Here is a 26,044-nt window from a genome sequence, read left to right on the forward strand (position 1 = left end):
AAAGAGGCCAGAGAAATATATGTACGTGTTTATGGCTAATCTAGTCGGAAATATATACATAGTCTGTACATGAAATAGTAGAAAGAAGAAGTGTTGCTCCACAAGCTGGAGAAACAAAGTTGTATTCGTTATCACTATTGTTAAAAAAACGTCAATACCTGACTTTATAGTAACTTCACACACACACACACACATGGCGTAACCAGTGTGGTGCTCTTGGTATAGTGGAGGGGATGGACGTGGGGGGGTGACCGGATGTGGACGTGGCACAGCGCTGCAGCAGTTCCGCTTCTGATACCGTGAAGGGATTAGTCAATACACCTCGGGACGACGGCTCCAGTTTTTTTTTGTCGGCCCCCACCGGGTATCGCAGCGTATCCCGAGCAGAGATATAGCTATTCACAACACATCGGAGGTAAGGTTTCGATTTGAAACCAGTAAAAGGTGTGACATCGCCGCCCGGCTCGACGGGAAGAGTTTGGGACTCGATGCTAGCTGATGCTAATCGATGCTAGCAGCGCTCCGCTAAAATCGCTGGAGGTTACTAGCTTAGCTTAGCTAGCAGGCTGGAGCGTTCAGCTAGCTCCGGTTGTGGCGCTTTGCTCACAGCTGATTCATCCACAGCTGCTGTCACCGTGGCTGCCGTCTACTCCGCTCTCGTGGTCGGGACGGGCTTTTCTCTCTCTCTCTCCCAACTGTTCGCAAACACCACGATAACCAGTTGTGATTTTGAGTTGTTGTTTTTTTTTATTAGCTTGACGTGTTGACGTCAGTGAAGCTAGCGAGCTGACTGACTGTAATGCGGCACGTTAGCTCTCACGTTCACCTCTGCGATGCCGGCGGTGACTTCTTCCTGACATTCGTGTGTATTTCTCAAAGATAACGTGTCTTTGTCAGGTGTTTTATACGTGTTCTAGTGTTTTGAGCTGAATTGCTAACCCGGTGCTTCAGCTAACGGGGAGCCGGTGCGGGTCCACTCGGTAGGCCCGGAGCACCGAGCATCGTCTCCAGCGATTGTGTTTCTCGTTGTGTTCACCTGCACCGCTGAATTATTCAAAGGCACCGCTCGTTCAGCCCGTGTGTGTCTGTTAGATGATACTCATCACTTTGTCATTTAAGTATATGCCAAGTCAAGAACCAACGCCAGCGAAAGAGAGGAGGGTGACGTTTAGATGTGAGGAGCACGATCAGTTGACAGCCCCACTGAGTGACCTCTGACCTGGGCTCTTCTGCTGGCCCGTAAGCATTGTGGGTCATGTCCGGTTTGACACACATGTCTTCACTGCATCAGGCAGTTATTTTCACGCTCACAGTGTACCAACACCAGTTCCTTACTCCTGTGGTTTGTGTCTGTTTACATGTTGGTGTTGGTTTACTTTGAGTGACTTGTGCCCGTTTCAGCGTGTGTATTGTGTCTTTTTAAACACTGTATGCCACGTTAAGCATTCATTGTTGCATTGTGTGTGTTTCTTTAAAGTGGACAATATGCTAGGTCATAGGTGTGGCCAAGTCAAACATACAAAAGCCAGCCAGGGTGTTGTCGCTGAACCAGGAAACGTTGACGTCTCTAGAAAGCTTTCTGTGTGTCTGACGGTTGGAACTTGTGGAGCAGAGAGATCCGCACAGGGTCAAGTCTTCTACATTACTTATGCGGTTTGGTCGTGCCGGTGGAAATGTGACAGCACACTCGGTTGTTGTCATGTGTATTTTTCTTGGGAATGCCTTCAATTCTCTCTGCATGTTTTTTGTTGATAACGAAAAATGATTCCCTGATATATGGGAGATCATTAAAACGGAATTACCCTTTTTTTGTTGTTCTTGTGAGAGAGAATTGGTAGTAAAGATGTTTACCTATATTAGTTGTTTGTAAATTTTCCTAATTCTACCCGCTGATTTCAGAGAATGGCGGCCTTCTCAGAATCAAAGAAATCAAAGACTTTGGCATTAAAAGCCCGTCTCACAGGCGTTACATTCCGGGCATCGTGGTGATGAAAAATCTGTGTTTTGCCTTCAACGAGGTAATCAAGGATTTGTTTGTGATTGTGTCACCATTTTTTCCCCCCAGATTTAGGGATGGTCTGAGGATGAATGTAAACCAGCACACTCCAATGGCCTCTCCATATGGCCAGCCCCAGCCTGGCTATGGCCAACCCGGCTTCGCACCCGTGGACGGGGCATACTCCGCACCCTACCCTCCCTACAACGGCCCTGCTTCAGCCTTCCAGCCCGGGGCTCAGCCACAAGGTAAAGCGCTGCTTCTGAATGCGTTTGCATACGAGTGAGTGGAGAGACAGAGAGACACACCAGGTCAGCCTTGATGCTCTGCAAGCTCTCATAGAGCCTTAACCTACCTGCTTCTCGCCATGTGATTGTTCATGCAGAACAGCTGTGCCTTTGCATACTGATCTGAATCTTGACTGCTTCCTCGTATCTTCACGTTGCTTTAAGCATTTCCCTCCATTTTTCTGTGTTGGCCCTCTTTCCCTGTATTTCAGGTTATTCTCCTTTCACAAGCTTTCCCTCTAAGGCTGTGGCCGCACACCCAGTCTCTGACCTCTCCTCTCCTCTCGACTTAGGTAACTGCCTCCTCTCTTTGGGCATTATTCTTCCTGTCATGTTCTTTTCATAAAGTACAATAGAAGAGGATCATTTGAGTCTACCCAATGCCAGTGCTTGTTAAGCATAGCAGCCAAGCAGTTGCTAACCTTTTTATTACCAGACGTTTGTATTTCCTACAAATGTGAGCTACGCTTTTTTTTACCTGAGTTTTGTGTTCAAAATGTAATCTCTATCTGCTGGTCATATTCATTTTTGATTTGGTAATGTTTAGTTTGACCCTTATTGTTGTTATTTTGGTCTGCACTAGGTTAGGTCAAGTGATTTTGATTAGCAAACTACTCGGCTGACGGTTTCTCATGCCTGCAATTTTACAACAATAAAAACAAAAGTTGACAACCTGACAATTTCTTAGGGAGGTTTTACATCCTGAAATGATCCTCTGCAGGTTTTTTTCCAGCCTTCATCAGAAAATCAGCCTGGTTTCAGTACAGAGTCTGTGCGCCCAACCCCAGAGGCAAAATCTGGAAATGTAATCAGTTAGTTCTAAAAATGTATTTGTGCACAGCCGTGCATAGCCACATTTATCTTGCTCTGCTAATCTGGTCACTTTAGAAAGATTGGTATCAGAATGAATTCAGGATTAGTTGTCGCAGGGATGATTTTTTTTAAGTGTGTGTAATCTTCTGTCCCCGCATTTCAGGTCCTGCCAGGGGTCCTCCCAACTCTGGAGCCCCTTCAGTCGCAGCACCGCAACAATATAGTCAATACAATCACAGTCAAGGGGACATGCAGAATGGACCCCCGCCGATGACACAGGCACCACCCAGGTAATTCTCCATGTTGATTCTCTTCAGTATATTTAGAAACATTGTTGTTGGGTTTTTTTTAAACAAATTGTAAACACAACTCAAATGTTATCAGACTATTTGCAGCTTAAATGCAGCCTGTAATGACATGTTTGTAGTCACTTAAACATTTCATTTCCTTCTTGGTTTCACTTCATAAAGTTATCTCATTCAAGCAGGTGACTGAATAAATGTAAACGCACCAGACGACTGCACAGAGACGTGGTGCTTGTCCAAGAAAACTGTTGTGTGTGTGTAGTTTGAAGTGAAAGTTGACTCCAAAGTAAATTATTTTTAAAAACGCACTCGATACAAAATGTGGGTTGAGATAAATTATGACTTGTAATGAACAGCAGTTGCTTGTGCTTGAAACGTCTGGAATCAAAAATGACCTGAGGGAAAACTTGTGTTCCATTTGCTGCTGAGATTCAGTTTTCTTTATGTGCTGGCAGAGAACACGGGGTGAGGCCAGCTCACGCATGACGTCATGTTAATCGCTGCATTCGCATGCACCGCGTTAACCTGGTTACTGCATCAGGATGCATGCGCCAGTATTTTGAAAACAATGCGTTGTCATTAAACTGTGTTTGGGACAGAAGATGCTGCGTCAGTTGCTCCTCACTATTTTTATGTACAGACAGACGGGACAGTGGAATGTTGTTTTGTTTCCTAGACTTCAAAAGGCTGCTGTGTGTTTGTTTAACTTTGCTTTTCCTTCTGCTGCTCCTAGACTTGTGTGAGCTCTTTATCCTGCACAAGCGTATGCGTAAAAATACTCTGCAAAACAGGGTTACTCATAACCATGGCTGCGAAATCAGAAAGTCATTTAGCACGGAAAACCAGATTTCTCTAATCCCCTACCCTGATTACAGAAGCCAGGTTTTAGCATTTACATTATATTTAATCAGCTTACTGTACTTAAAGGCATGTGCATACACACATTGAAAAATGTATGCATTTCCAGACCTGCTGCGTCTCAGCCATACAGCCAGGGAGCTGTGAACCTGTCGGGGCCACAACAACCCTCCTATCCCCAACACTACGGGCACCAACCCTCAATGCAGCAGGTCACTAACCAGATGACGGGGATGCAGATCAACTCTGGACCGCCAACCCCTGCGGGGCCAGGACATGGTACAATTTGATGGATTCATATTTCAGTGGTGTAATTTGCTTAATTATTTCTGTAAATGACGCCTGGTGATAATCGCACTGTCCGTCGCTCTCTCCGTAGATCCTCCTCCCAGCTCCCAGCTCCCTGTCAATACCGCCTACTCAGCCGCACCTGCACACTCTTACAACCAAGCCCCTCCCCCCGCGTCCTCTGCCCCGACCCAACCGCCAGCTCCAAGTGGCCCTGCAGCTTCTCAGCAATACTACAGAGGCCCACCACCTCCTTCCCAACAGCCATTTAACTCTTCTCTCCCCCCTACCTCTCAACAGCAGTTCCCCTCTCCTGCGCCGCCACTTCCTTCCTCTCAGCAAACCTTTCCTCCCTACTCGGGTCCTGCGCCTACACCCAGCCAAGCTCCTGCTCCCCCAGTGTCCCAGCCACAGCAGTCCTTCCCTCCAACCCAGCCCCCCTTCTCCTCAGCACCTCCACCTGCCAGCCACCCTGCCTTCGTCTCCGACCCGGCTCCCCCTGCCCAGGGCTCCTTCCAGCCTAGAGAACCCCCTCCTCCTTCCTCTCAGCCTGGGTCTTTTCCTCCTCATGGTTCTGCTCCAATCTCAATGCCCTCTGGCCAGTACACAGGCCCCATGCCACCCCAACAGCATCCCCCTCCATCTCAACCACCCCCCTACCACTCAGGTCCCCCTCCTCCCCGAGTTCAGATGCCTCCCACTTCCATGGCCCAGAGCAACCAACTGCCTCCAGGACCACAGGGCCCACCAGGCCCTCCTGGGCCCATGCAGCAGCCTCCATCTCAGCCTGGCATGCAGGGAGGATACCCTCCTCAGCAGAATGGTGAGGAGACTGCCACAGAGTGGAAGCTAGATCGATTTGTGTCGTTTTCGCCATCACTAAGCCATGATCTTGTTGTGTTCAGGTGCGTTTGGGCAGGTGAGAGGCCCTCAGCCTGGCTATGCAGGCCCGTATCCTGGTCAGCCAAACTACGGGGCTCCTGCACCAGCTCCGGCTCCTGCTGCACAGAAAAGACTTGACCCAGATGCCATTCCTAGCCCCGTAAGTCAACGCAAACACACAAATATGTACTTCTATAAACACATTTCTACGTTTGGAACTAGTTATGAGGAAAGGTGACTTTGATGAATTTTCCCCGAGTGAGTTTGAAAGTGACAAGTTCAATTGGTGTCAATTTATTAGGTACACTGAGCTGTTGGTGGACCTAATAAAATGGCCACTGAGTATATGTGATTTTACATGAACCTCTGTGGGCTGGGCAATCAATCCACCCGTACATTGAATTGATCTTTATCATATTATCACGTTGTTCTGTCATCTAGAGCAGTGGTTCTCAAATGGGGGTACGTGTACCCCTGGGGTACGTAAAAGCCCTCTGGGTGTACATAAGATTTGTTTTGAATATATTTAAAATGAGATCATCCATTCGTTTTCAACCCAAAATTCTCTGCACTGGTCATGGGGTACTCGGCTGAAAAAAATATTTCACAGGGGATACATAATTCAAAAAAGGTTGAGAACCATTGACCTAAAGTCTGACGCCAGGCATTCAGTGTTTAGGACAAACGTAGAATATTCACAGTACCGTACATTTTCAATATTACAATTTACTTTACTCTTCAGTCTTATACTACTAATTGAAGTGTATGCTCTAATTTATTTGCTGTCTTGTTTGGTGTGGGACAGTTTTCAAGGCTTGTTAATGTTGTTTTAATGCTGCCTTAGAGGGGAGATCTCTTTTGAAAAATAGGGCTTGTCTTGAAATTCAGAGAAAAAGAAGTATAAAACAAATGTGTGAACTCATCCTGGGGCCTCACATTCACTCCTGGTATCACAAAACATACCAATCTTTGAGACTGCCTCCTTGTTTATCTTGACATCTGTCCCGACAGGAGTTGAACCGTGTGTCTAGACCGCAATTGTCACACACGTCTTTTACCCACAAGTCTCATGTATTTAAACTGTGTAACCTTCTGCTGCTAAGCTGGTGTAGGCACCTGGTATATTAGTCAATATCTACTTGTGCTTGACTGTAATAGTCTACAGTACCACTAATCTATAATCAGAACTACTGAGCAGTTTCTGTCTGAATAACAACAACGCTGCTTGCTCCTCGACCTAGTCTTGCTAAGTTTTCTCTTCTCACACACTTTAAAAAAACATTTTCTCTCTTTGTATTGATTTATTTTGTCCTGTTTTGCACAATTTGCTGGACAAACTTTTGAATGTAAAGCAAGCATCTGACATGCCGGCTGTGCAGAAATCAAGACATAGAATAGACCCAGACGCTATCCCCAGCCCAGTAAGTTTCCTGTGTGCCTGTCTTTTCCTCTGCTTCATCCTGTCCTCCATCCTGTCCTCCATCCTGTCCTCTCTGCCCGCCTGCACTGAGCCACAGCTTCCACCTCCTGTTCGTTCCCTCCTTGCCCCTTACAGTCAGTAATGGTCACAGTGTGAGAGATGTGTGTTATGTCAATGGGTCAGTCATCCCTGCTAATCAATGTGTTTCACCAGGATAGCTCCCATATTATAGGACTGGAAATATGCACTGATGTCGCTTCACAGATCACAATTTGACATCTTGTCTGTTCGAGCACTAACCCCCAAGAGAAACTGCCACAGTCCAGATGAAGCACTAGTGTACATTATTGTTTATTGAAATAGACACTGGACATTTTGGGGGGGGGGGGGGGGGGAATGCCTATTTGCTTTCTTGCTGAGTCAGACCAATCTGTTGATGCCACTCGCATGTATGTATGCTAAATTAGCTTAGCACAAAGACTGGAAACTTGTGTAGAAATGTTTCTCGGCAAGGAAGCACATTTACCTAAATGTTTTCTATTTGATAGAATAATTTTACATTACAAACGCAATATTGTGGTCTTTCTCAGAATAATTCTAACCGTAAGGACATTACCCATCATGCACTGCATCATAACCCTTTGTTGGTCCTTCCTACTTCCTCACACCCGTCTCACTGCTTCTGTGTTCAATCGGGACTTTTAGAAAGCCTGTTGAGTCAACTTGAGAGGAGTGTTCAGACGGCCACCTCTTTGCAAATCTCTCTGCCTTGCATGCTAGCCTGTGATGTTTTGACTTCCCCACAATTCCTTGCATTAATGGCATGCCTTGATAAATCCTGCGCTTTTTCAAGGAGAACGTCACCGTCGTCATGACTTGACTGATTTCCTTTTCAGTCTGTGTTTAGTAGCTGTGTGGAAGTCCTCTCCTGCATGTCTGTTCAGTGTTCCTCTTTTTCAACTTTGTGGGAATCGGGGACAATGTACTGTAACTTTACATCTGTGTATTAATGCTGTCGACGCGTATTCATTATTTTGTCCCCATCCCTCCTTTTCTAGATCCAGGTAATAGAGGATGACAAGGCCAAGAGCACCGATCCATTCACCACAGGGGTCAGAGGTCAGGCCCCACCGCTGGTCACCACCACCTTCCAGGTCAAAGATCAAGGTACGTTCGACTTCCTGTGAACACACTCGCACCTGGCTGTATCCCACCCACACCTTCTAAAAGGGTTCACAAACTTCCACTTATTTTCTTTCATAGAACATTTAAATTAAATTGTATTTTAATAATAAAACACTGACTACTAAATAACTTACATTTTATCCGAAACTGCACCAAGTTACAGGAGCTACAGTCGCGTTCAATCAAACAGCGGAGTGTGTGTCGATCAGTGCATCTGTTGTTTGATCAAAACCCCAAAGGATTATCCTCAAGGTCGCTCTCTTACTCCAACGAGTTAGGAGCAAAACTCTGATCCGAAGAAACATGCAGACCTTCCCTGTGACACGGATATGTGTGGATTGTGTAAAGATCGTAATGTTAATGTACAATCTGTGTTCAGGCAACGCCAGTCCCAGGTTCGTTCGCTGTACGGCTTACAATATGCCGTGCACGGCCGACATGGCCAAGCAGTCTCAGGTGCCCCTGGCCGCCGTCATCAAGCCCCTCGCCACGCTGCCGCCGGACGAGGTGAGCGACGACCTCTACTCTCTCTCCTGTTTAGTAAATGCTGGGAACCCTTTATAGACGGGGCTCTGTTTCTCATCATGCAAGATGTGACATATGAAGCATGGCAAATTATCGTTGAGGTTGTTATCTCCACTGAGAGCTGCAATAGTAAGTCAATTAACTGTTTTGTTAACTATTTTGATTATTGATTGAATGATTTTGCCATTTTGCGAGCAAATATTTTCTCTTTTTATCATATATGATGGTATGCTGAGTATCATTTGGCACCAGTAAATAAATGTCCTCATTATAAATTAAAACATGCTTTAACTTTGTTTGTTTTTTGTGTTAAGATAAATAGTTGTCAATCTAAACACACTTCCTTTGATATTTACTTCTCATCTGTATGTTCCAGAATGTTTCCAAAGTAATTTTACTAATAATTGTATACCTGTAACCTGATTTGAAGAAAAGAAGAATGCATTTTCTCGGCAGTATGTAGCAGTTAAGACGAGATGACTGATGCATCAGATATAATCGTGTGTTACATTGACATTAATTCTGTCCACGTTCGGCTTTTTAGACAAAGTCCCTCGCAGCTAAGTTGTATGAATCAAGTCAGTCTCAGGTATTCAGATTATTGGACGAGACTTCGCTCACGTCTTTCATCGCATCTCTTTTGTCAGACGCCTCCATACCTGGTGGACCACGGAGAGGGGGGGCCAATCCGCTGCAACCGTTGCAAGGCCTACATGTGTCCATACATGCAGTTCATAGAGGGGGGGCGGCGCTTCCAGTGTGGCTTTTGCAGCTGCGTCACAGATGGTGAGTTTCTGTCGGGGCTCATATAAATAACTTCTTTTTATTCTTTATTTTTATTCAGCCCATTATTCGGATGCTCCTTTCCTTTAGTGCCTCCACATTACTTCCAGCATCTGGACCACACTGGTAAGAGGGTGGACTGCTATGACAGACCCGAGCTTTCGCTGGGCAGCTACGAGTTCCTGGCCACAACCGACTACTGTAAGGTAAGTCCTCTCTGCAGGGAACACACCTTTTGCTCACAGTACTCATCGATTTACAATAATCACTCTTCTAAGAGCTCTGTTTTGGTATTTTATTGACATTCTTGAGAGAGTCTGCTGGGGACCGTTAACCTCTGTAATAGGAGCTTGTTTCATGAATGTTATCACCGGTCACAATAATGAACAAAACCATCAGCAACAATCTACAAAACATGCCAGTCGTAGTCAGTTATTGTCCTATGAACTAATAAAAGCAAAGTCTGGAGGCTACTCTCTCCATGCTGAAATTGGTTTGGTCTACATTACATTTCATCTTCATGGGTTTGGAAATGATTTTGTGCAGCGCAGACGACGATCGAACTGTTACCTGATGGGTTCTGGGTCGATAGTGTAGATGGGATGGGGATCTTACAAAACGAAATAAGACCCGTGCAAGACTGAAATCTAACTAATGGTTACGTTTCTGTCAAATTAGTGAAACAAACCCACACAGCGTAACCAGTGATTGTTTAAGCCTTTGTAATATACTGTTATTTCTTTATTTACTTGTATTTCCGTAACTTGATCCCACTGCAATCTCGGTAATGCTGGAGAGTGGTAATTATATTCCTGTGCCGTGTTCTTGGTGACCTTGACAGAAAACGACAATGTCATTTTGGATACCCGGGGTTTCCCATCGCTAATGAAATGCTGCAGGTGTGACGCCCACACCGTGATTGTTTTCATGCTGAGATTAAATCACTCATATATTCCTTATAAGGAAATGCAAATTCAATTAAAATGCTTTCAGAAAAAAACAATTGTCCAATCTGTGTTGATATGTTGCTATTCTTTACACATGACGTCATACCCAGTGTTGGCTTGTCTCTCCCAGAACAACAAGATTCCTCAGCCTCCATCATTCATCTTCCTCATCGATGTGTCCTACAACGCTGTGAAGTGCGGCATGGTCAACATTGTCTGCCAGGAACTCAAGTCCCTCCTGGACTACCTGCCCAGGTACGCACACACACACACTCATGGGCAGAAGAGGAAAGGATGAGGGAGAAACGAGGAGACTAATGGAAGCGGTAAATGAAGCGAGTTGAGAACGAGACTAAGCAAAGAGAATCAGTTTAAACGCTCCTTTTTACATCATGTCAGGAAATGCAAAGTTTACCATTCTCCCATTTCATCCTGATTGATAGAACATTTAGTGTAAACCATAGTTTGGTGTTTAACTTCCGTCCTTTACTCCAGGGAGAACCCAGAAATGGACTCCGTGGTGCGGGTGGGTTTTGTCACCTACAACAAGGTGTTGCACTTCTACAACGTCAAGTCGAGTCTGGCCCAGCCCCAGATGCTGGTGGTGTCGGATGTGTCGGACATGTTCATCCCCCTGCTCGACGGCTTCCTGGTCAACGTGAATGAGAGCCGGCTCGTCATCGAGAGGTGGGAGAACCAAAAATACACACGTATACAGACATGTCAACAACGAGATGAGGATGGACACATTTCATTTGTTTTAATGACACAATGTGTGTGTTCTCCAGTTTGCTGGACCAGATCCCAGAGATGTTTGCAGAAACCCGGGAGACGGAGACTGTCTTTGGACCCGTCATCCAGGCCGGACTGGAGGCTCTCAAGGTAACCACATATGACCACCTGCATTACAAGCCTAGGAAGTCTTTCTTGTCAACAAAGTTTATGTTTATATCCTGTGTTACTCACCATAACGCATTATTCTTAACCCAGTCTTACGATGTCCGTGTCATGATGTTAATTGGCCACCAATTCACAATCCACCGTCATGCCTGATGATTTGTGATGATTTGTATGTTGCGTTTCTCAGGCGGCCGACTGCTCCGGGAAGCTGTTTGTGTTTCACACCTCTCTGCCCATCGCAGAGGCTCCTGGAAAACTAAAGAACAGGGAAGACAAGAAGCTGATCGGCACGGATAAGGAGAAGGTGAACACCGGTGTAGCGAGTTTGTGTTCTTATTTAGTTGTTTTATGTAGCATCTTTATAGGTATTCTCATCTTTTCTGTCCTCTTCAGTCTCTGTTTCAGTCCCAGGTGGGTTTCTACAACACTCTGGCTAAGGAGTGTGTAGCGCAGGGTTGTTGTGTGGATCTCTTCCTCTTCCCCAACCAGTATGTGGACGTTGCCACGTTAGGGGTGGTTCCTGTCTCCACTGGAGGTTCGATCTACAAATACACCTACTTCCAGGTGAGAGAAGGTCCCTTTTTTTCCTCCAGTTTTTAGAGGATTAGTTTTGTGATATAATGTCGCCCCTGGAGCCATTTCACATTTCTCAGAGCCGTTGTGTAACATGTGTCTGACTCATTGTGTGTTTTCCTTTTCCCAGGCTCTGTCAGACAAGGAGCGATTCTTGAACGACCTCAGGCGAGACGTTCAGAAACTAGTCGGGTTTGATGCCGTCATGAGGGTGCGAACCAGCACAGGTGAGGCTGAAAACAACAATAACAACAACAACAACAAAAAGACAGGCAGAGAGATATGTGACAACTAACTTGTCCTTCCTCTCCGGCCTCCCCTCAGGTATCCGGGCGACAGACTTCTACGGCTCCTTCTACATGAGTAACACCACCGATGTGGAGCTAGCGGGCCTGGACTGCGACAAGGCCATCACTGTCGAGTTCAAACACGACGACAAGCTCAGCGAGGAGACGGGGGCCCTCATGCAGGTTTGTGTTCATTTGTTTGTTTGTATTTATAGTTTCCAAATCATCCATTTTAGAATAGTCTTGTCTTCGAGTACTCCCGGACAGCAGTGAGCCAGACGACTGCTGGCTGTCCCGTCCTACAAGGTGCTATAGTTGGTTGGTGTCACCTAGTCTGACATAGCTGACATTAATTTGAATTACCAATCAATGAGTTTATATTACACGGCTTAAACGACAAGTAATCAGATCAGGAAGACAAGTAATTAGGGGTTATTGTTCTAAAGCAGAGCCACTGACTGAAAAGTCTCACAAGCTTACGTCACCCTGGAAAGCTCGATGCACAGATGGATCTAGTAAATAATACATTTGGTAAAGGAGTAAATACTAACTGTCGCTGCCAGTTCATTGGTGAGAAATGCCCGTCCTGTTTGCTTCCCCTGCAGTGCGCCGTGCTGTACACCAGCTGCAGCGGCCAACGGCGGCTCCGCATCCACAACATGGCGGTCAACTGCTGCTCCCAGCTGGCTGACCTCTACCGCAACTGTGAGACGGACACGATCATCAACTTCTTCTCCAAATACGGTGAGGACCAGCTCGCGCAGCGGAATATCTTCTTTCCTGTTATGAGGCCACACGGTGGGGGGGGGGTGGGGGAGAAAACAAATGTACACACTCAGCATTGTACTCTCAAAGTCTGAGTACGGTGGGAGTGTAGAAACGAGTAACATTTTCTAAAAATACTATCACGCCGGGTCCAGCTGCTCCAGTTCCCCACCAGCAGAAAGTGGCACCTGTTCTTGATAGCTGGCCGCTGGGATGAATGTTTGCAGCGTTGCAAGTTTGAAGCAGGGTCGCGTTCAGAAAGGTGGAAGATGGTCCACTGCAGGTTGAGATCAGTGTAATGCAGATTATTTTTATTGTGTTTGTGTGTTGCAGCTTTCCGGGGCCTCCTGAACAACCCCACCAAGGCGGTGAGAGACACTCTGATCAACCAGTGTGCTCAGATTCTGTCCTGCTACCGAAAGAACTGTGCAAGCCCCTCATCAGCTGGTCAGGTACTAAAATCCCCTCGGCGTGCAGTGTATTTGTACCCAGCCGACACCTGTACCTACAAATATATATACATAAATACAATCTCAAAACCAAATGATGAAACTCTGCCTTCACACATATTTACCTGTGTGTGTGTGTGTGTGTGCTTCAGCTGATCCTCCCAGAGTGCATGAAGCTGCTCCCCGTCTATCTGAACTGTGTGCTGAAGAGCGACGTTCTGATGCCGGGAGCCGACGTCTCGTTGGACGACCGCTCGTACCTGAGGCAGCTGATCAGCTGCATGGACGTCCCCGAGAGCCACGTCTTCTTCTACCCCCGCCTGCTGCCTCTGGTGAGACCTCACGGCAACACGCGGGCGTCCTCTCGCCGCTTCACTTCGATGGTTTCGGTCGTTAATCATTTTGGCCCCGTGCCAAAGCCCGCACTGACAAACTTAAAATAGCATCAGCTGTGCGAGTATCGGATCACATTGTAGTTTGGGCCGAAGCGTTTCTGTGCAAATCAACCTTTCATAAAAACAAGAGTGTGCTGCTGATAATAGCCTGCGTGTTATTCATGATACGGTATTCAAACCAGATGAAAATAAATCCGCATAATTATGTTCTCATGGACCAAAGAACAAGACACGGGGCTTTTTTTATTTTCTTGATGATTATTCTTTTGAACTTCCATCACAACTATTTCTATCATAAGAACGCTGTGTGTCGCTCTCGTGCTATAAGTCTGTGGCGCGAGGCAACGACACCCCTACAAGTCCAGTTAGGAACTGAATATGTTTTACTGTCCTGGAAAGTTATCAAGGCTCAATGTTTTTATATTTTCAATTGTGAGCTAAACGAATAGAAATACGGCGTAATCTTTTAGGCATGTGGACTTGATTTGGCCAACTCTGAGCCTTTGTTAGATGTTGTGTTGCAGCTAAAGAGTCACCTTTTATGCTTCAGCTAAGGGTTAATTCAATATGGCAAAAATCATAATCACGATTATTTTGATCGAGATTGAGATTATTTAATTTGTTGATTTTTAGAGCAATATCTATGAAGGCTAGATCTATGAAGAACGTTATGCCCGTCAACAATTTAATCCTACGCACATTTGTTGCATTGCCAATCGTGAAGACGTAACTAGTGCGGCGCTGTAAAGGTGAATGGTAATCAATTAATGTCTAATAATAGATTTTGCTAATCGTTGGAGGCTGAAATCCTAATTGAAAACGAGTCGCCCGACATTCGGCCTCTGCTCTTTACGGTCCAGTTGAAGCCCCGACAGTCGTGGTGTCCTCAGCTAACGCCTGCGCGCTTTGCACACTGGTGTTCAAACTGAACGGAAAAAAAGACCGCCGTGAGGCTCACCGTGTTATCGGACTGAACCTGAAGATGAACATATTTAGATTTTTACTAAATGCTCTGTTTGGTGAGAGGAAGGCAGCACTAACATATTCATCTAATATTGGACTTTTAGACAAAGTTTGAGAGCGGCTCGTTGCCAGTGGCAGTGAGGGCCTCGGAGGAGAGGCTGTCTAAAGGCGGAGTCTACCTCCTGGAGACGGGGCTGCACATCTTCCTGTGGGTGGGCGCCAGCGCTCAGCAGGAGCTGCTGCTCAACATCTTCGGCACGCCGAGCTTCAGCCAGATCGACCCGAGCTTGGTGAGAGGAAAACGGCTTGTTGACCGAAGCTGACTGAGCCGCTCTCCTCCTCTGTAGCATACTTTGTTCCCATTTGTTTTCCACCCTCGTGGTACATGGGGCTTATTCCAGTTTCTTCAAATAGTCAAATGGCACACAATAAAAACGAGACTTTTCAAAATATTCAATGTCTGTTCCAGACGAGTCTGCCCGTGCTGGACAACCCGTTCTCTCAGAGGTTGAGAGAGATCATCGAGTCCTTCAGAGCACAGAGGTCACGATACATGAAGGTAAACGTTCTCCTTTCTTCATCACCTCTCGGAAGTCCAAACGCTTCGTTTCCCGCTTCGTTTTTTTCTCTGTGCTGTCTGGGTTTAATAATGTTAAAAACAAAATGTTTCGACCAATATGATAACGGAGTGTCTATCCGGAGCTCAACCAATTTTTTGTATTTGTTTGATACCTCACTAAGAATACGACTTTCAAACAAATCACTTTTCAACAAAAGACGACACTTTTACTGACGAGCACTTCAGTTCCTCAGTTTCACACGAAGCTACTTAAAAACATCCTTAACCCTTGTGTTGCCTTCGGGTCAATTTTTTGATTTTCAATGTTAATAATGGTGTTCTTTCGGGAGTCAACAAACAAACATAAAGTACCTCACACTTAAACTTGGAAAACAATATTAATTCTCATAATTTTCTGGAGATTTTAATAGCTGGGGTCATATTGACCTCAAGGGTAAAATATGTTAGTAAATATAAAGGCGACAGGAGGGTGAAACATTGAATCGGGTCATATTGACCCGAAGGCGACAGGAAGGTGAAACATTGAATTGGGTCAAATTGACCCGAAGGCAACACAAGGGTTAAAACTTCAAAATTTCAGACCGAGACCAATTTTGCCAACTTTTGATACTTGAGGTGAAGCTGTTCATCATCATCATCATCATCCCTCAGCAGGAAATTAATTGGCAACTATTTTGAAAATGGATTTATTGTTTAAATCCATCATCGAGCAAAAAAGCCAAACTCTCTGCTTTCAGCTTATTAAATGGAGGATTTGTCGGTTTTGTCTTTGTTTGTAATGCGTCTGGTTCGGCGAGACAATAAAGTGAAAATAAGTAATTAATCAATAGTGAATAGGATTGTTTTTGACACATTAGGCTTTGATTCCCAACCGCTGCACGAGCTCGCTCTCACCCTGGTCTCCCCTCTGTCTGCAGCTGATGGTGGTGAAACAGGAAGACAAATCCGAGCTGATATTCAGGCACTTCCTGGTGGAGGATAAGAGCGCCAGCGGGGGAGCGTCATACGTGGACTTCTTGTGCCACATGCACAAGGAGATCCGCCAGCTTCTCAGCTAGGCCTACAGATACCCACTTTCACCTGTATGGACCCCACCTCTGACGTATGGACCCCACCCACCTCCCCCAGGTTCACCCTTCCTTGTGAAAGAAAGCGCTTTATCTTTTTCTTTTTTTTAACCTAATAAACTAAAGCTCTCCTAGCTGTCTGTCACCTGAGAAACCAGCTGGCAGATCACATTGTGCATGTGTGTGTGTGTGTGTGTGTGTGCGTGTTGGAGTGTGAGAAAGAGAGTCTGATGTGAATAGAGCTTTACTCTGCCTCAAATCTACTGCTCCAACACAGCAGGAGCAAAATAGCTGGCGAGGGAGGGTAATGTATATACACGAGCTAACAATGATGGATGAGTGACGGCTGATGTTGACTGTAGTCGGTGAACTGTCTGTAAACAAGCACTGAAAGCTGTTTGAGTGCGTTAAAGACCCTCAGATAGCAAACACTTTTTATATGATTGAATCCCAATAGAGTGAAGGAGATTTACATACCAAGACATCCATGGAATTAAATATATGCTGGTCCTTCTGTCTCTTCTCCTCTTTAATCAAGGCCTTAGTACGCCCCCTCCCCATGCTGCTCCATTCATCCATGGTTTGTGTGTGTGTGTGTGTGTGTGTTTTTCCAGATGTTAGAGGATTCGTCGCCTGCTCATTCTTCGGACTAGAAATATAAATAAATGAAGGACACGCGTGAACTTTTGATCTCTACGTCACAGGGATGGGAAATTCTTCCATGATTAGTTTCTGTGGATGATTCTGCCTGTTGGTGTTTAGTGCTGCAGACTTTATATAAATCAGACGTTGTGACGTCCAAAAACTTATTGACAACAAAAGAAATCATTTCCCAGCAGACATAAATGCGACCAGAGGGACGGCAGAGAAAAGGACATAAGTTAATGTTTGCAAAATTTGAGTTGTCTTCGCACTGACTTATGTTCAGTGTGTAAATAAAATATATAATCTGTACAGAATTAATAGAACATAACCATTTTAATGACCTTCCTGAACAGCTGTGGTTCGTTGATAGTTGGTTGTCACAAATAGCCAAAATATAAATTCATGGCTTTTACTGAAGAGAGGAAGACGCCTCGACTGGCTTTTTGGTGTGTGTGTGGGGGGGGGTGGATGTGGGTCGGTCCTAGTGAATTTCTGCTGAGGAACAGAGGGATCAGCCAACACGCAAACGCACACATACTCTACCCGTGAGATTAAATTCAGTCTTCATTTATCACTTTCTGTTCCTTTTTCTTTAGCAAAGTGACTTTTGTGTTTAGTGTGTGTGTGTGTGTGTGTAGTCCTCTGTTCCGTCTTCACGTTCACTGACTTAGATTGGTCCACCGTCTGTAATCTTAGTGTCTGTTCATTTTTTTTTTTTTTTTCATTGCCTCTTGGGACTGCTAATAAAATGATTGTTAAAGTGAAACTCCGCATGCTTCATCCTTCTCTGGTGGTTACTGTGTCTTTTGATTCCAAAAATATATATGTGTATATATTTAACATTTCATCAAAATAACATTCTTTTCATTCTGCTGTAAACATCTTTTTTTCCTCTCGTGTTCCCCAAAATACGAAACCTTTTTTTCCCACTTCCTCTTAAAATCGAGCCATGCAGATGCATTTTGTTTTATAATTTCAGGGGGAAAGTTTAGAGGAATATATTCTTTATTTCTGCTGCCACAATTACACAAAGGAGGAGTTTTGTCTTTGGTTCAGGGAGCACCGGAGTTGCAACAAAATGTCCTGACAATCAATTAATAGTAGTTAAGACTTTTCAACAAAACCTCACGCGTCAACCTCAGAGGCGCTGGAGGAAAGGTTGGCTGCAAGTTTATTTTGGTAGGATTCATTCTCCGGGAACCATGAATCTCAGAATTCTAACAACACCGCCTGCAAACTAAGATGAGTTAATTGCTTATATATCACGTTTTAAAAACTCATATCAGTATTGGCCTCGGGCTCAAAAATCCAGTATGTCGTTGCGGTCGGATGCAGAAGTCTGAGCAAATCATCCCCAAACTGTCAGCATGTCTTGATACAACTAGAGAAACGTGTCCTTGAGTCATCAGGATGGACCCGTCAGTTTAAGCTTGAAGAAAGAAAATACTCACATGCTGCTTCTCCCTCAGTGCCTCTGTGTGAAAGTGACAGTCGAATACTTGAGATTAATTTTGGTCTCAATTCAGAGTTGACGTCATTTTTACTTTGGTCTCAGAAAGACTCAAGGTCACGACTGCACTGAGTTTCCATTGGATGTATTTGTAGAATAGAATAGAAAACATTCATATAAATATTATTTGTATTTATTTCTGAATACATATATACAGGACTGTCTCAGAAAATTAGAATATTGTGATAAAGTTCTTTATTTTCTGTAATGCAATTAAAAAAACAAAAATGTCATGCATTCTGGATTCATTACAAATCAACTGAAATATTGCAAGCCTTTTATTCTTTTAATATTGCTGATTATGGCTTACAGCTTAAGAAAACTCTAAAATCCTATCTCATAAAATTAGAATATTTCCTCAGACCAAGTAAAAAAAGATTTATAACAGCAAAACAAATCAAACATTTGAAATGTCCATTAATGCACTCAGTACTTGGTTGGGAATCCTTTTACGGATTACTGCATCAATGCGGCGTGGCATGGAGGCAATCAGCCTGTGGCATTGCTGAGGGTTTATGGATGCCCAGGATGCTTCAATAGCGGCTTTAGCTCATTTGCATTGTTGGGTCTGGTGTCTTTCAGCTTCTTCTTCATAATACCCCACAAATTCTCTATGGGGTTCAGGTCAGGGGTGCAGGGCCCATCGAGGACAGTAATGCCATGGTCAGTACACCAGTTACTGGTGGTTTTGGCACTGTGGGCAGGTGCCAGATCATGCTGGAAAATGAAATCCTCATCTCCATAGAGCTTTTCAGCAGGCGGAAGCATGTAGTGCTCTAAAATCTCTTGGTACACAGCTGCATTTACTCTGGACTTGATGAAACACAGTGGACCAACACCTTCCAACAGACTTTTGTGGATGTGCTTTGAAACTGCACTCTGTGAACAGCTTGCTCTTTGAGAAACTTCTTTTGTGTCTTACCCTCCTGATGGAGGGTGTCAATGATGGTCCTCTGGACAGCAGTCAGATCAGCAGTCTTCCCCATACTTGTGATTTAGTTTACTGAACCAAGCTGAGTGTTTTCAAGGCTCAGGAAACCCTTGCAGGTGTTTCGAGTTAATTAGACGATTCAAGTGATTTGTTTAATACCCTACTAGTATACTTTTTCATGATATTCTAATATTTAGAGATAGGATATTTGAGTTTTCTTAAGCTGTAAGCCATAATCAGCAATATTAAAAGAATAAAAGGCTTGCAATATTTCAGTTGATTTGTAATGAATCCAGAATGCATGACATTTTTGTTTTTTTAATTGCATTACAGAAAATAAAGAACTTTATCACAATATTCTAATTTTCTGAGACAGTCCTGTATATGTATATTGCATACATATATATTTAAAATATTTTCATTTACATGTTGAGTGCATATGCTTTGCGTGGTCCACATTTTATCGGAAATGTGTCGTGCAGTGTGGGCCACGGACGGGTCTGGTATTCGCCTTAACTTGGTCAAGATCCACTTTGGTTCAATGTTAATCTAACTAGATATTACAGTAGGCTGCATAACACTGTAATAACAAACATACAATAAAAATAGACCAGATTACAAAATAGAGGAGAAATACAGTAATGTTATGTATACTGTTGATAGCATGATAGTACAATTACAGTCGTGTATTGTAAATCGAAAAACAGCAACTTGCGACAATTTACTACATGAATAGTTTGGGTTTTGGTGGTCATGACGACAACACCGCCAGGTAACATCTAGCACAGGTACACAGCGGAGTCCACCCAGCCAAGTCGAAACCCTGGGTAGACGGGCTCAGTGAAGGTGATGTGGAAGGTATGGAGGAGGGTCAGTGCACCACAGGACACCCTGAAGAAGGACAGTTTCCCCGCTGACCAGTCCAGATACACGCCTACTTTATTTGAATAGGGTGGGATGGGTACAACAGTGTGCACGGCATTGTGCCAGGTCTGGTAGCCATCTTTGGTGCAGTTTAGTCCCCAGGAACAGTCATTTTTGCCTAACCAACTGTCCTGGCCGTCTCCCTTCCTGCACATCCTGCTGTAGGCGACTCCTATGAAAGCTCTCCCTCTCCATTCGGTCTCCCAGTAGCAGCGCCCGGTCAGCCCCTCCCTGCACAACACCTGATTCCAGAAGTGAAACCTTTCCGGGTGATCAGGATACGGCTGCTCGGTCCAACGCACCGCTTTCCTGTCTCCTTCGGACAGAGAAAGTTCTCTGTGTGCTGTGTTTGGGTCCAGGGTGAGTTTGTGTTGGTCTGACGAGGAACAGATCAAGGATGTCAGTCGGTGTTACTCATTCCTCAATGCTGTTGTATGAAGTGCTGGTGACTCACATTTCTTTGGAGCTGGCTGAGCCCTGGATTCACCGCACTGCTCCACGCTAAACATGACAGGAGACCAGATTGCTGTCACTTGTTCACATGGTTAAGACGGTAATCCACCAATTCAGCATTTCGCTCCGATAACACAGTGACTATAGACAGGTGATGGACACTAATGATAAATGATAAAAGTCAATGCAGCAGACATAGCATCTCTTGGAGTTCCCTCTGGAGCTACAAAGGGCTCGATACGACTTGTACTCCCTGATAACATTAAACAGGCTTTTTTAAGTTCCTCTTTTATAGTAAAACTTATATGAAGTAGATCATCTTTGAGATTTAGTTTGTCCAGGAAAAAACAAACTTGTTACATGAAGATAAAAATGTCTGAAGACTGTAGATACAGAAAAGTGAGGCCGATACTGAAAAAAGAGATTCTGAAGACAATGAATTTATCGATTTTATCTTTTTAAAATAAACTCCTAAAAATATATATATATCTTTCAGGATTTCCTAAGTTTTAAATCATTGTGACTCAGATATCGTCTGCACTGACATGGACAGGGAAAAACTTTTGTAGCTAATTTAATTATCTCCTATATATGTTTCATATCTCAAGACTTAAGCGTCTTGTTACTCATCAACATGAGTCCATGCCAATGTATCCCCACCTGAGTTTCTGCAGGCTGCATTGTGGGTCGCCCTGCAGAGCAGAAAGTAGCTGCACGCCCAACTTTCCAGGGTGGTTGTAGCTCAGGTCGAGCTCTCTCAGACGAGAGGAGTTCAAAGCCGATGCCAGGAACGTGCAGCCTTCCTCCGTCACTCTGCACATGGACAAACTTCAAAAAACACACGTCGTTTCATCCAATTTATCTCCATGACAACGACCGTGACGACTGCACTGTTCTCTGTTCTGTCTCCTGCCGTTGCATCATTCGTCTGACACTCACATGAGCACTTCCAGTTTACAGTGATGACTCTCCAGTCCGTCGGAGAGCTTTTGGACTCCGACATCCTGGAAGTCATTGTCAGAGAGATCCAACTCTTTCAGCTGGCCGGATGCTGAGCTGATCACGGAGGCCAGGGCATCGGAGCTGTGCTCCGTGAGGTTGCAGCTCCTGAGTCTTAACAAACAGAAAATACAGAAACATGTTTTAACAAACATTTTCTTTTTCACTCAAACATCTTTATTTGACTGTGAGGTGGTTGTTGGGTTGGGACCTGAGTGTCTCCAATTTGCTGTTCTTCAGTCCATTAGAGAGCTGTATTAGTCCTTCATCGGTCAGGTTGTTGTTACCCAGGTCCAGCTCTCTAACTTGGGATGAGTTGATGCAATTCGCCAAGTTTTCACAGCAACTCTGAGTGAGGTTACATGCGTGTAGACTACAGGAGGGAAGAATGTGTGAGAAAGGTGAGTCACGAAGAAAAGTTCCTCTCTGTGGAGATTAGACGGACTGCATGTTATTCACCCTGCTTACTTGCAATATGAGCTAAGTAGCTGCAGTGAAGAACCACCTAACATCCTGCACATTCAAAATGCATTGCCGTGCACATGACTAGGAATATCTTTGATGTTTGAGGTAAAACACTTAAACCTTGAACCTAAATAACTTGATGTCCACTTGAGGTCAGCAGAAACAAGCTGTTAACAAAAATCATTGAGAAATAATGTTTTTAATTGTACATGGCACACTGAACAGTTGCTTATTTATCAGAAGCAACATTAGCTGTTATTTGGTGTCTTGTTTTTGGCCTCTACGATATTATTCATTTATTTTTTACCTCCGTTTTGGGCTCCACCAACCCCCGAGGAAGATGTCTGACTCTTCGGTTGGTAAACGCTCCACGTTCACCAGCTAGAACATTATCTATCTGTCGCTGGTGCCGGGCATGTGGTGTAAAGTGAGCTGTTATGATATTATATTTAATATTAACAGCACCCACACACATAATCTTTACACATATTGCAAGTGGTCTCAGGTACGACAGGCCGCAGGTTTCTTTGATCACGTATTCTTCGTGCCAAAAATATGCCGAGCACTGACGCTGACTATCTTTAACTTCAAGGTAAAGAAATACAAAAAAGCTTTAGAAGAGCCATCTGTTTTTAGTAATCACTTACTTTGCCACTCTGGCTGTTTTAACGACAGGCAGCAGCTTGAGAAGAGCTTCCTCTGATCTGGTGTAGTTGCTCAGGTCAAACACACTCAGCTCCTCTTCTGATGTCAGTAACACAAAGACCAGAGTGGCCCACTGGGCAGGTGAAAGTTTGGTTTGGTTGAGACTGCCCGAGCTGAGGTAGCTCTGAATCTCCTCCACGAGAGAGTGGTCGTTCAGCTCGTTGAGGCAGTGAAAGAGATTCAGGCATCTGTCTGGGGACGGACATTGCTGGATTCTCCCCTTTATGTGTTTAATGATCTCCGTTCTTGTTCTTATGCGGGTTCTGTTGCTGGTCATCAGATGCTTCAACAGAGTCTGATTCGTTTCCATAGACAGGCCCAGGAGGAAGCGCAGAAAGATGTCAAGATGTCCATTTTCGCTCCGCAAAGCCGCTTCCACCGCTTCTTTGTAGAGGATCAGCTCTGATGAATCTCTGAACGGGAAACGCCTGGAAGCGGAGGACTTCTTGACCAGGACGTTGATGTTGTCGTTGTTGAACGTGAGGTAGACGTACAGCGCAGCAAAGAATTCCTGCACGCTCAGGTGCACGAAGCAGAACATCTTCTCCTCGCACATTGCCAGCTGCTCGTTGAAGATCTGCGTGTAGACGCCGGAGAACATGGACGCCTGAGAGACTTTTATACCGTTCAGGATCAGATCGCTCTCATAGAAGATCAGGTGGCCCTTCTGGAGCTCCTTGAAGGCCAGTTTGCCCAGCGACATGAGGTTATCTCTCACGTTGTCAGCGGTCGACTCTCTCCTCCCAGGAAGCCTCTTCTTCATGGTCTCCACGTTCAAGGACAAGAATTGTATGTACATCTGAGTGAGGGTCTTTAGCGTGTCTTTACTGTCTGCCGTCGGCAACTTCTTCTCAAGAACACTCGCCGCCATCCAGCAGAATACCGGTATGTGGCACATGATGTGAAGACTCCTGCAGGATTTCACATGCTCGATCACCTTGCTTGCTAAGCTCTCGTCAGGGATTTTCCTCCTGAAGTACTCCTCTTTCTGGGGGTTGTTGAACCCTCGCACCTCTGTCACTCGATGGACGTACTCCAGAGGAATCTGATTGGAAGCTAGCGGACGAGATGTTATCCAGACAAGAGCCGAAGGAAGCAGTCTTCCCCTAATGAGGTTGATGAGAAGCAGCGCGATCGTGGTCTTCTGCGTCACATCAGACACAATGTCACCTTTGTCGAAGTCCAAAGAAAGACGACTCTCGTCCAGCCCGTCCAGGATGAAGAGCATTTCGCCTTTACCGTGGGTGAAGACTCCTGTATCCTTTGTTTCGGGGAAAAGGACACTAAGAAGCTCCACTAGACTGAAGCTGTTCTTCCTCATCAGATTCAGCTCACGGAAAGAGAGAGGAAATACAAATGCCAGGTTGGTGTTCGCTTCCCCCTCTGCCCAGTCCAGAGTGAATTTATTGGTAGATACGGTTTTACCGATGCCAGCGACTCCCCTCGTGACGACGGTTCTAATGCAGTAGTCTCGTCCAGGTGGAGGATCAAAGAGGTGATTGCAGTGGATAGATTTCTCCTGGGCCACATGTATCCTGGATGCCGTCTCAATCTGTCTCACCTCATGCTCCGTGTTGACCTCACCACTTCCTCCCTCGGTGATGTAGAGCTCTGTGTAGATCTTATTGAGAGGTATCCTGTTTGCTTCCTTCGTCATCCCCTCTAGCAAGTGGCTGAACTTTCTCTTCAGAGCGGCTTTTAGTTTCCCTTGACATTGTGCAATCTTATCGTCTGAAAGAGGAAATGCATTCAAAGGTTATTCAGGTTTTATTTAAGTAGAACAAATAAAAAACCAGGTATTACTCACTCTGGGTCTGCTGGGCGCCACAGATGTCTGCACTGTCGTGGTTCAATGCTTCTTTTGAGGAAACAATAGACTCTGCAAAAGAAGAAAAATTATCAGCAGAGCCCAAACCCCAGTACCAGATAGTCCCACGTCTGACATATCTACCTCGGCTCCTTGAGATGAAATTGATGTTTACGTTGCCAACGCTAGAACCAATGAAGGAGGGAGCGACCACAATGCCTTCACTCTGAGCAGTGTAGCTGGGTTGGAAATGATGAACCGCGGCATGAATAGAGGAAACTGACTCTGAGAGAAACCACACAACTCAGTTTCAGCAGCTGTTATGAAAATACAGTTTAGTGACTGATCGGTGGAACAAAAAATATTATTAAAGCTAGATTTTGAGACGTTTCTGGTGCTTTTTGATTTATCGATCGACAAATTGTATATTTTGGAACTAAACTCTTCCTCTCTACCTTCATGACTTCTTATTCTTAATTTGACATCCTTACCTTGAACACTCTTTTGCTCCATGTTTTATGTCATCAACTCCTTCGTAGCATGGGGATTTCCTTCTTTGATTGAGACTCCTCATCAATGGTATTTGTCTTGGTCTTTCCTGTACAGTTCCTTTCATTTACTTCCAGTGGATCAAATATCAATAAATACAAGTTTAAAACAAGTTCACATACAGAATGACAATGTTCAGTCAGGAACAAAATGCTTACCTGCGTCAATCACAACTGTGTTTGTCATCTGATTCACATACTGACAGCAGAGTTTTATTCGTACAGGTTTTTTTCGTGTCTTGCTTCCTTCCTGCCGAATGGTGAAGAAAACAGGAAGCTGGTGTTTCTTGTCTGCCCAGCATTGTGTAAAAGCTCCACGAAAAAACCGCAGCTCTTCAAAACTGTTTAATTTACATGAAAATGTCGGCTTAATGAAAACTGCTTTAGCATGTGTTTAGCTTTATTGGGTTGAGAATTATTTGGTGTCGCATTAAAAACTTGTTTTCAGTATTCCTATCATGTAAACAATTAGACAAAATACAAGAGAATACAAAAATATCTTTTGCGATTTAACATGAAGAAAGAATGCCGTAAATAAAGTGAAGACATCCTAAAAGATAACATGATAAACCTGCTCTGTGTTAGTATTGTGTACAGTGTGTTCAGCTGAATGCTAGCATGCCCACAATGCTAAATTGCTGAAAATAAGCATGTGTGTTTATCATGGAGCAAGAAGGGCCCTTACACATTCTCCCCGTGGCAGCGTGGGTTCCCTCCAGGGTTCTCCGGCTTCCTCCCACAGTCCAAAGACATGCAGCCTCATCATGTCGGCCATACTCGCGCTCAGTG

At 44.6% G+C, this 26,044-nt stretch overlaps 2 protein-coding genes across 6 annotated transcripts; one reads left to right on the top strand and one right to left on the bottom strand.

The window, feature by feature from the left end:
* Positions 1 to 312: 312 nt before the first annotated feature.
* On the top strand, positions 313 to 17,679 carry sec24c (SEC24 homolog C, COPII coat complex component). 4 transcript variants are annotated; one of them, XM_056429606.1, is made up of 25 exons: positions 313 to 415; positions 2,066 to 2,244; positions 2,496 to 2,576; positions 3,260 to 3,386; positions 4,369 to 4,538; positions 4,639 to 5,370; positions 5,453 to 5,589; positions 6,782 to 6,850; positions 7,908 to 8,016; positions 8,414 to 8,541; positions 9,207 to 9,345; positions 9,433 to 9,548; positions 10,420 to 10,544; positions 10,785 to 10,976; positions 11,078 to 11,171; positions 11,377 to 11,493; positions 11,583 to 11,753; positions 11,893 to 11,989; positions 12,087 to 12,232; positions 12,655 to 12,793; positions 13,148 to 13,266; positions 13,416 to 13,595; positions 14,726 to 14,911; positions 15,091 to 15,180; positions 16,119 to 17,679. In XM_056429606.1, exons 2-25 carry the CDS (start codon positions 2,085 to 2,087, stop codon positions 16,257 to 16,259), a joined length of 3,765 nt encoding a protein of 1,254 aa, XP_056285581.1. In that variant the 5' UTR covers positions 313 to 415; positions 2,066 to 2,084; the 3' UTR covers positions 16,260 to 17,679. The 4 variants fall into 4 exon arrangements, with proteins under 4 accessions (XP_056285581.1, XP_056285582.1, XP_056285583.1 ...); XM_056429607.1 differs by lacking the exon at positions 6,782 to 6,850; XM_056429608.1 differs by lacking the exon at positions 2,496 to 2,576.
* Positions 17,680 to 19,656: 1,977 nt separating this feature from the next.
* LOC130203982 (NLR family CARD domain-containing protein 3-like) lies at positions 19,657 to 25,449 on the bottom strand. 2 transcript variants are annotated; one of them, XM_056430453.1, is made up of 9 exons: positions 25,199 to 25,449; positions 24,852 to 24,946; positions 24,708 to 24,779; positions 22,843 to 24,631; positions 21,942 to 22,103; positions 21,671 to 21,844; positions 21,392 to 21,559; positions 20,733 to 20,779; positions 19,657 to 20,654 (listed from the first exon to the last, which is right to left on the bottom strand). In XM_056430453.1, the coding sequence occupies exons 1-9, from the start codon at positions 25,321 to 25,323 to the stop codon at positions 20,134 to 20,136; spliced, it is 3,153 nt and encodes a 1,050-aa protein (XP_056286428.1). In that variant the 5' UTR covers positions 25,324 to 25,449; the 3' UTR covers positions 19,657 to 20,133. The 2 variants fall into 2 exon arrangements, with proteins under 2 accessions (XP_056286428.1, XP_056286429.1); XM_056430454.1 differs by having other exon boundaries at positions 24,852 to 24,992.
* Between the last annotated feature and the right edge of the window lie 595 nt (positions 25,450 to 26,044).

The sequence above is a fragment of the Pseudoliparis swirei genome, chromosome 13 (genome assembly GCF_029220125.1).
Source record: "Pseudoliparis swirei isolate HS2019 ecotype Mariana Trench chromosome 13, NWPU_hadal_v1, whole genome shotgun sequence".
NCBI lineage: Eukaryota > Metazoa > Chordata > Actinopteri > Perciformes > Liparidae > Pseudoliparis > Pseudoliparis swirei.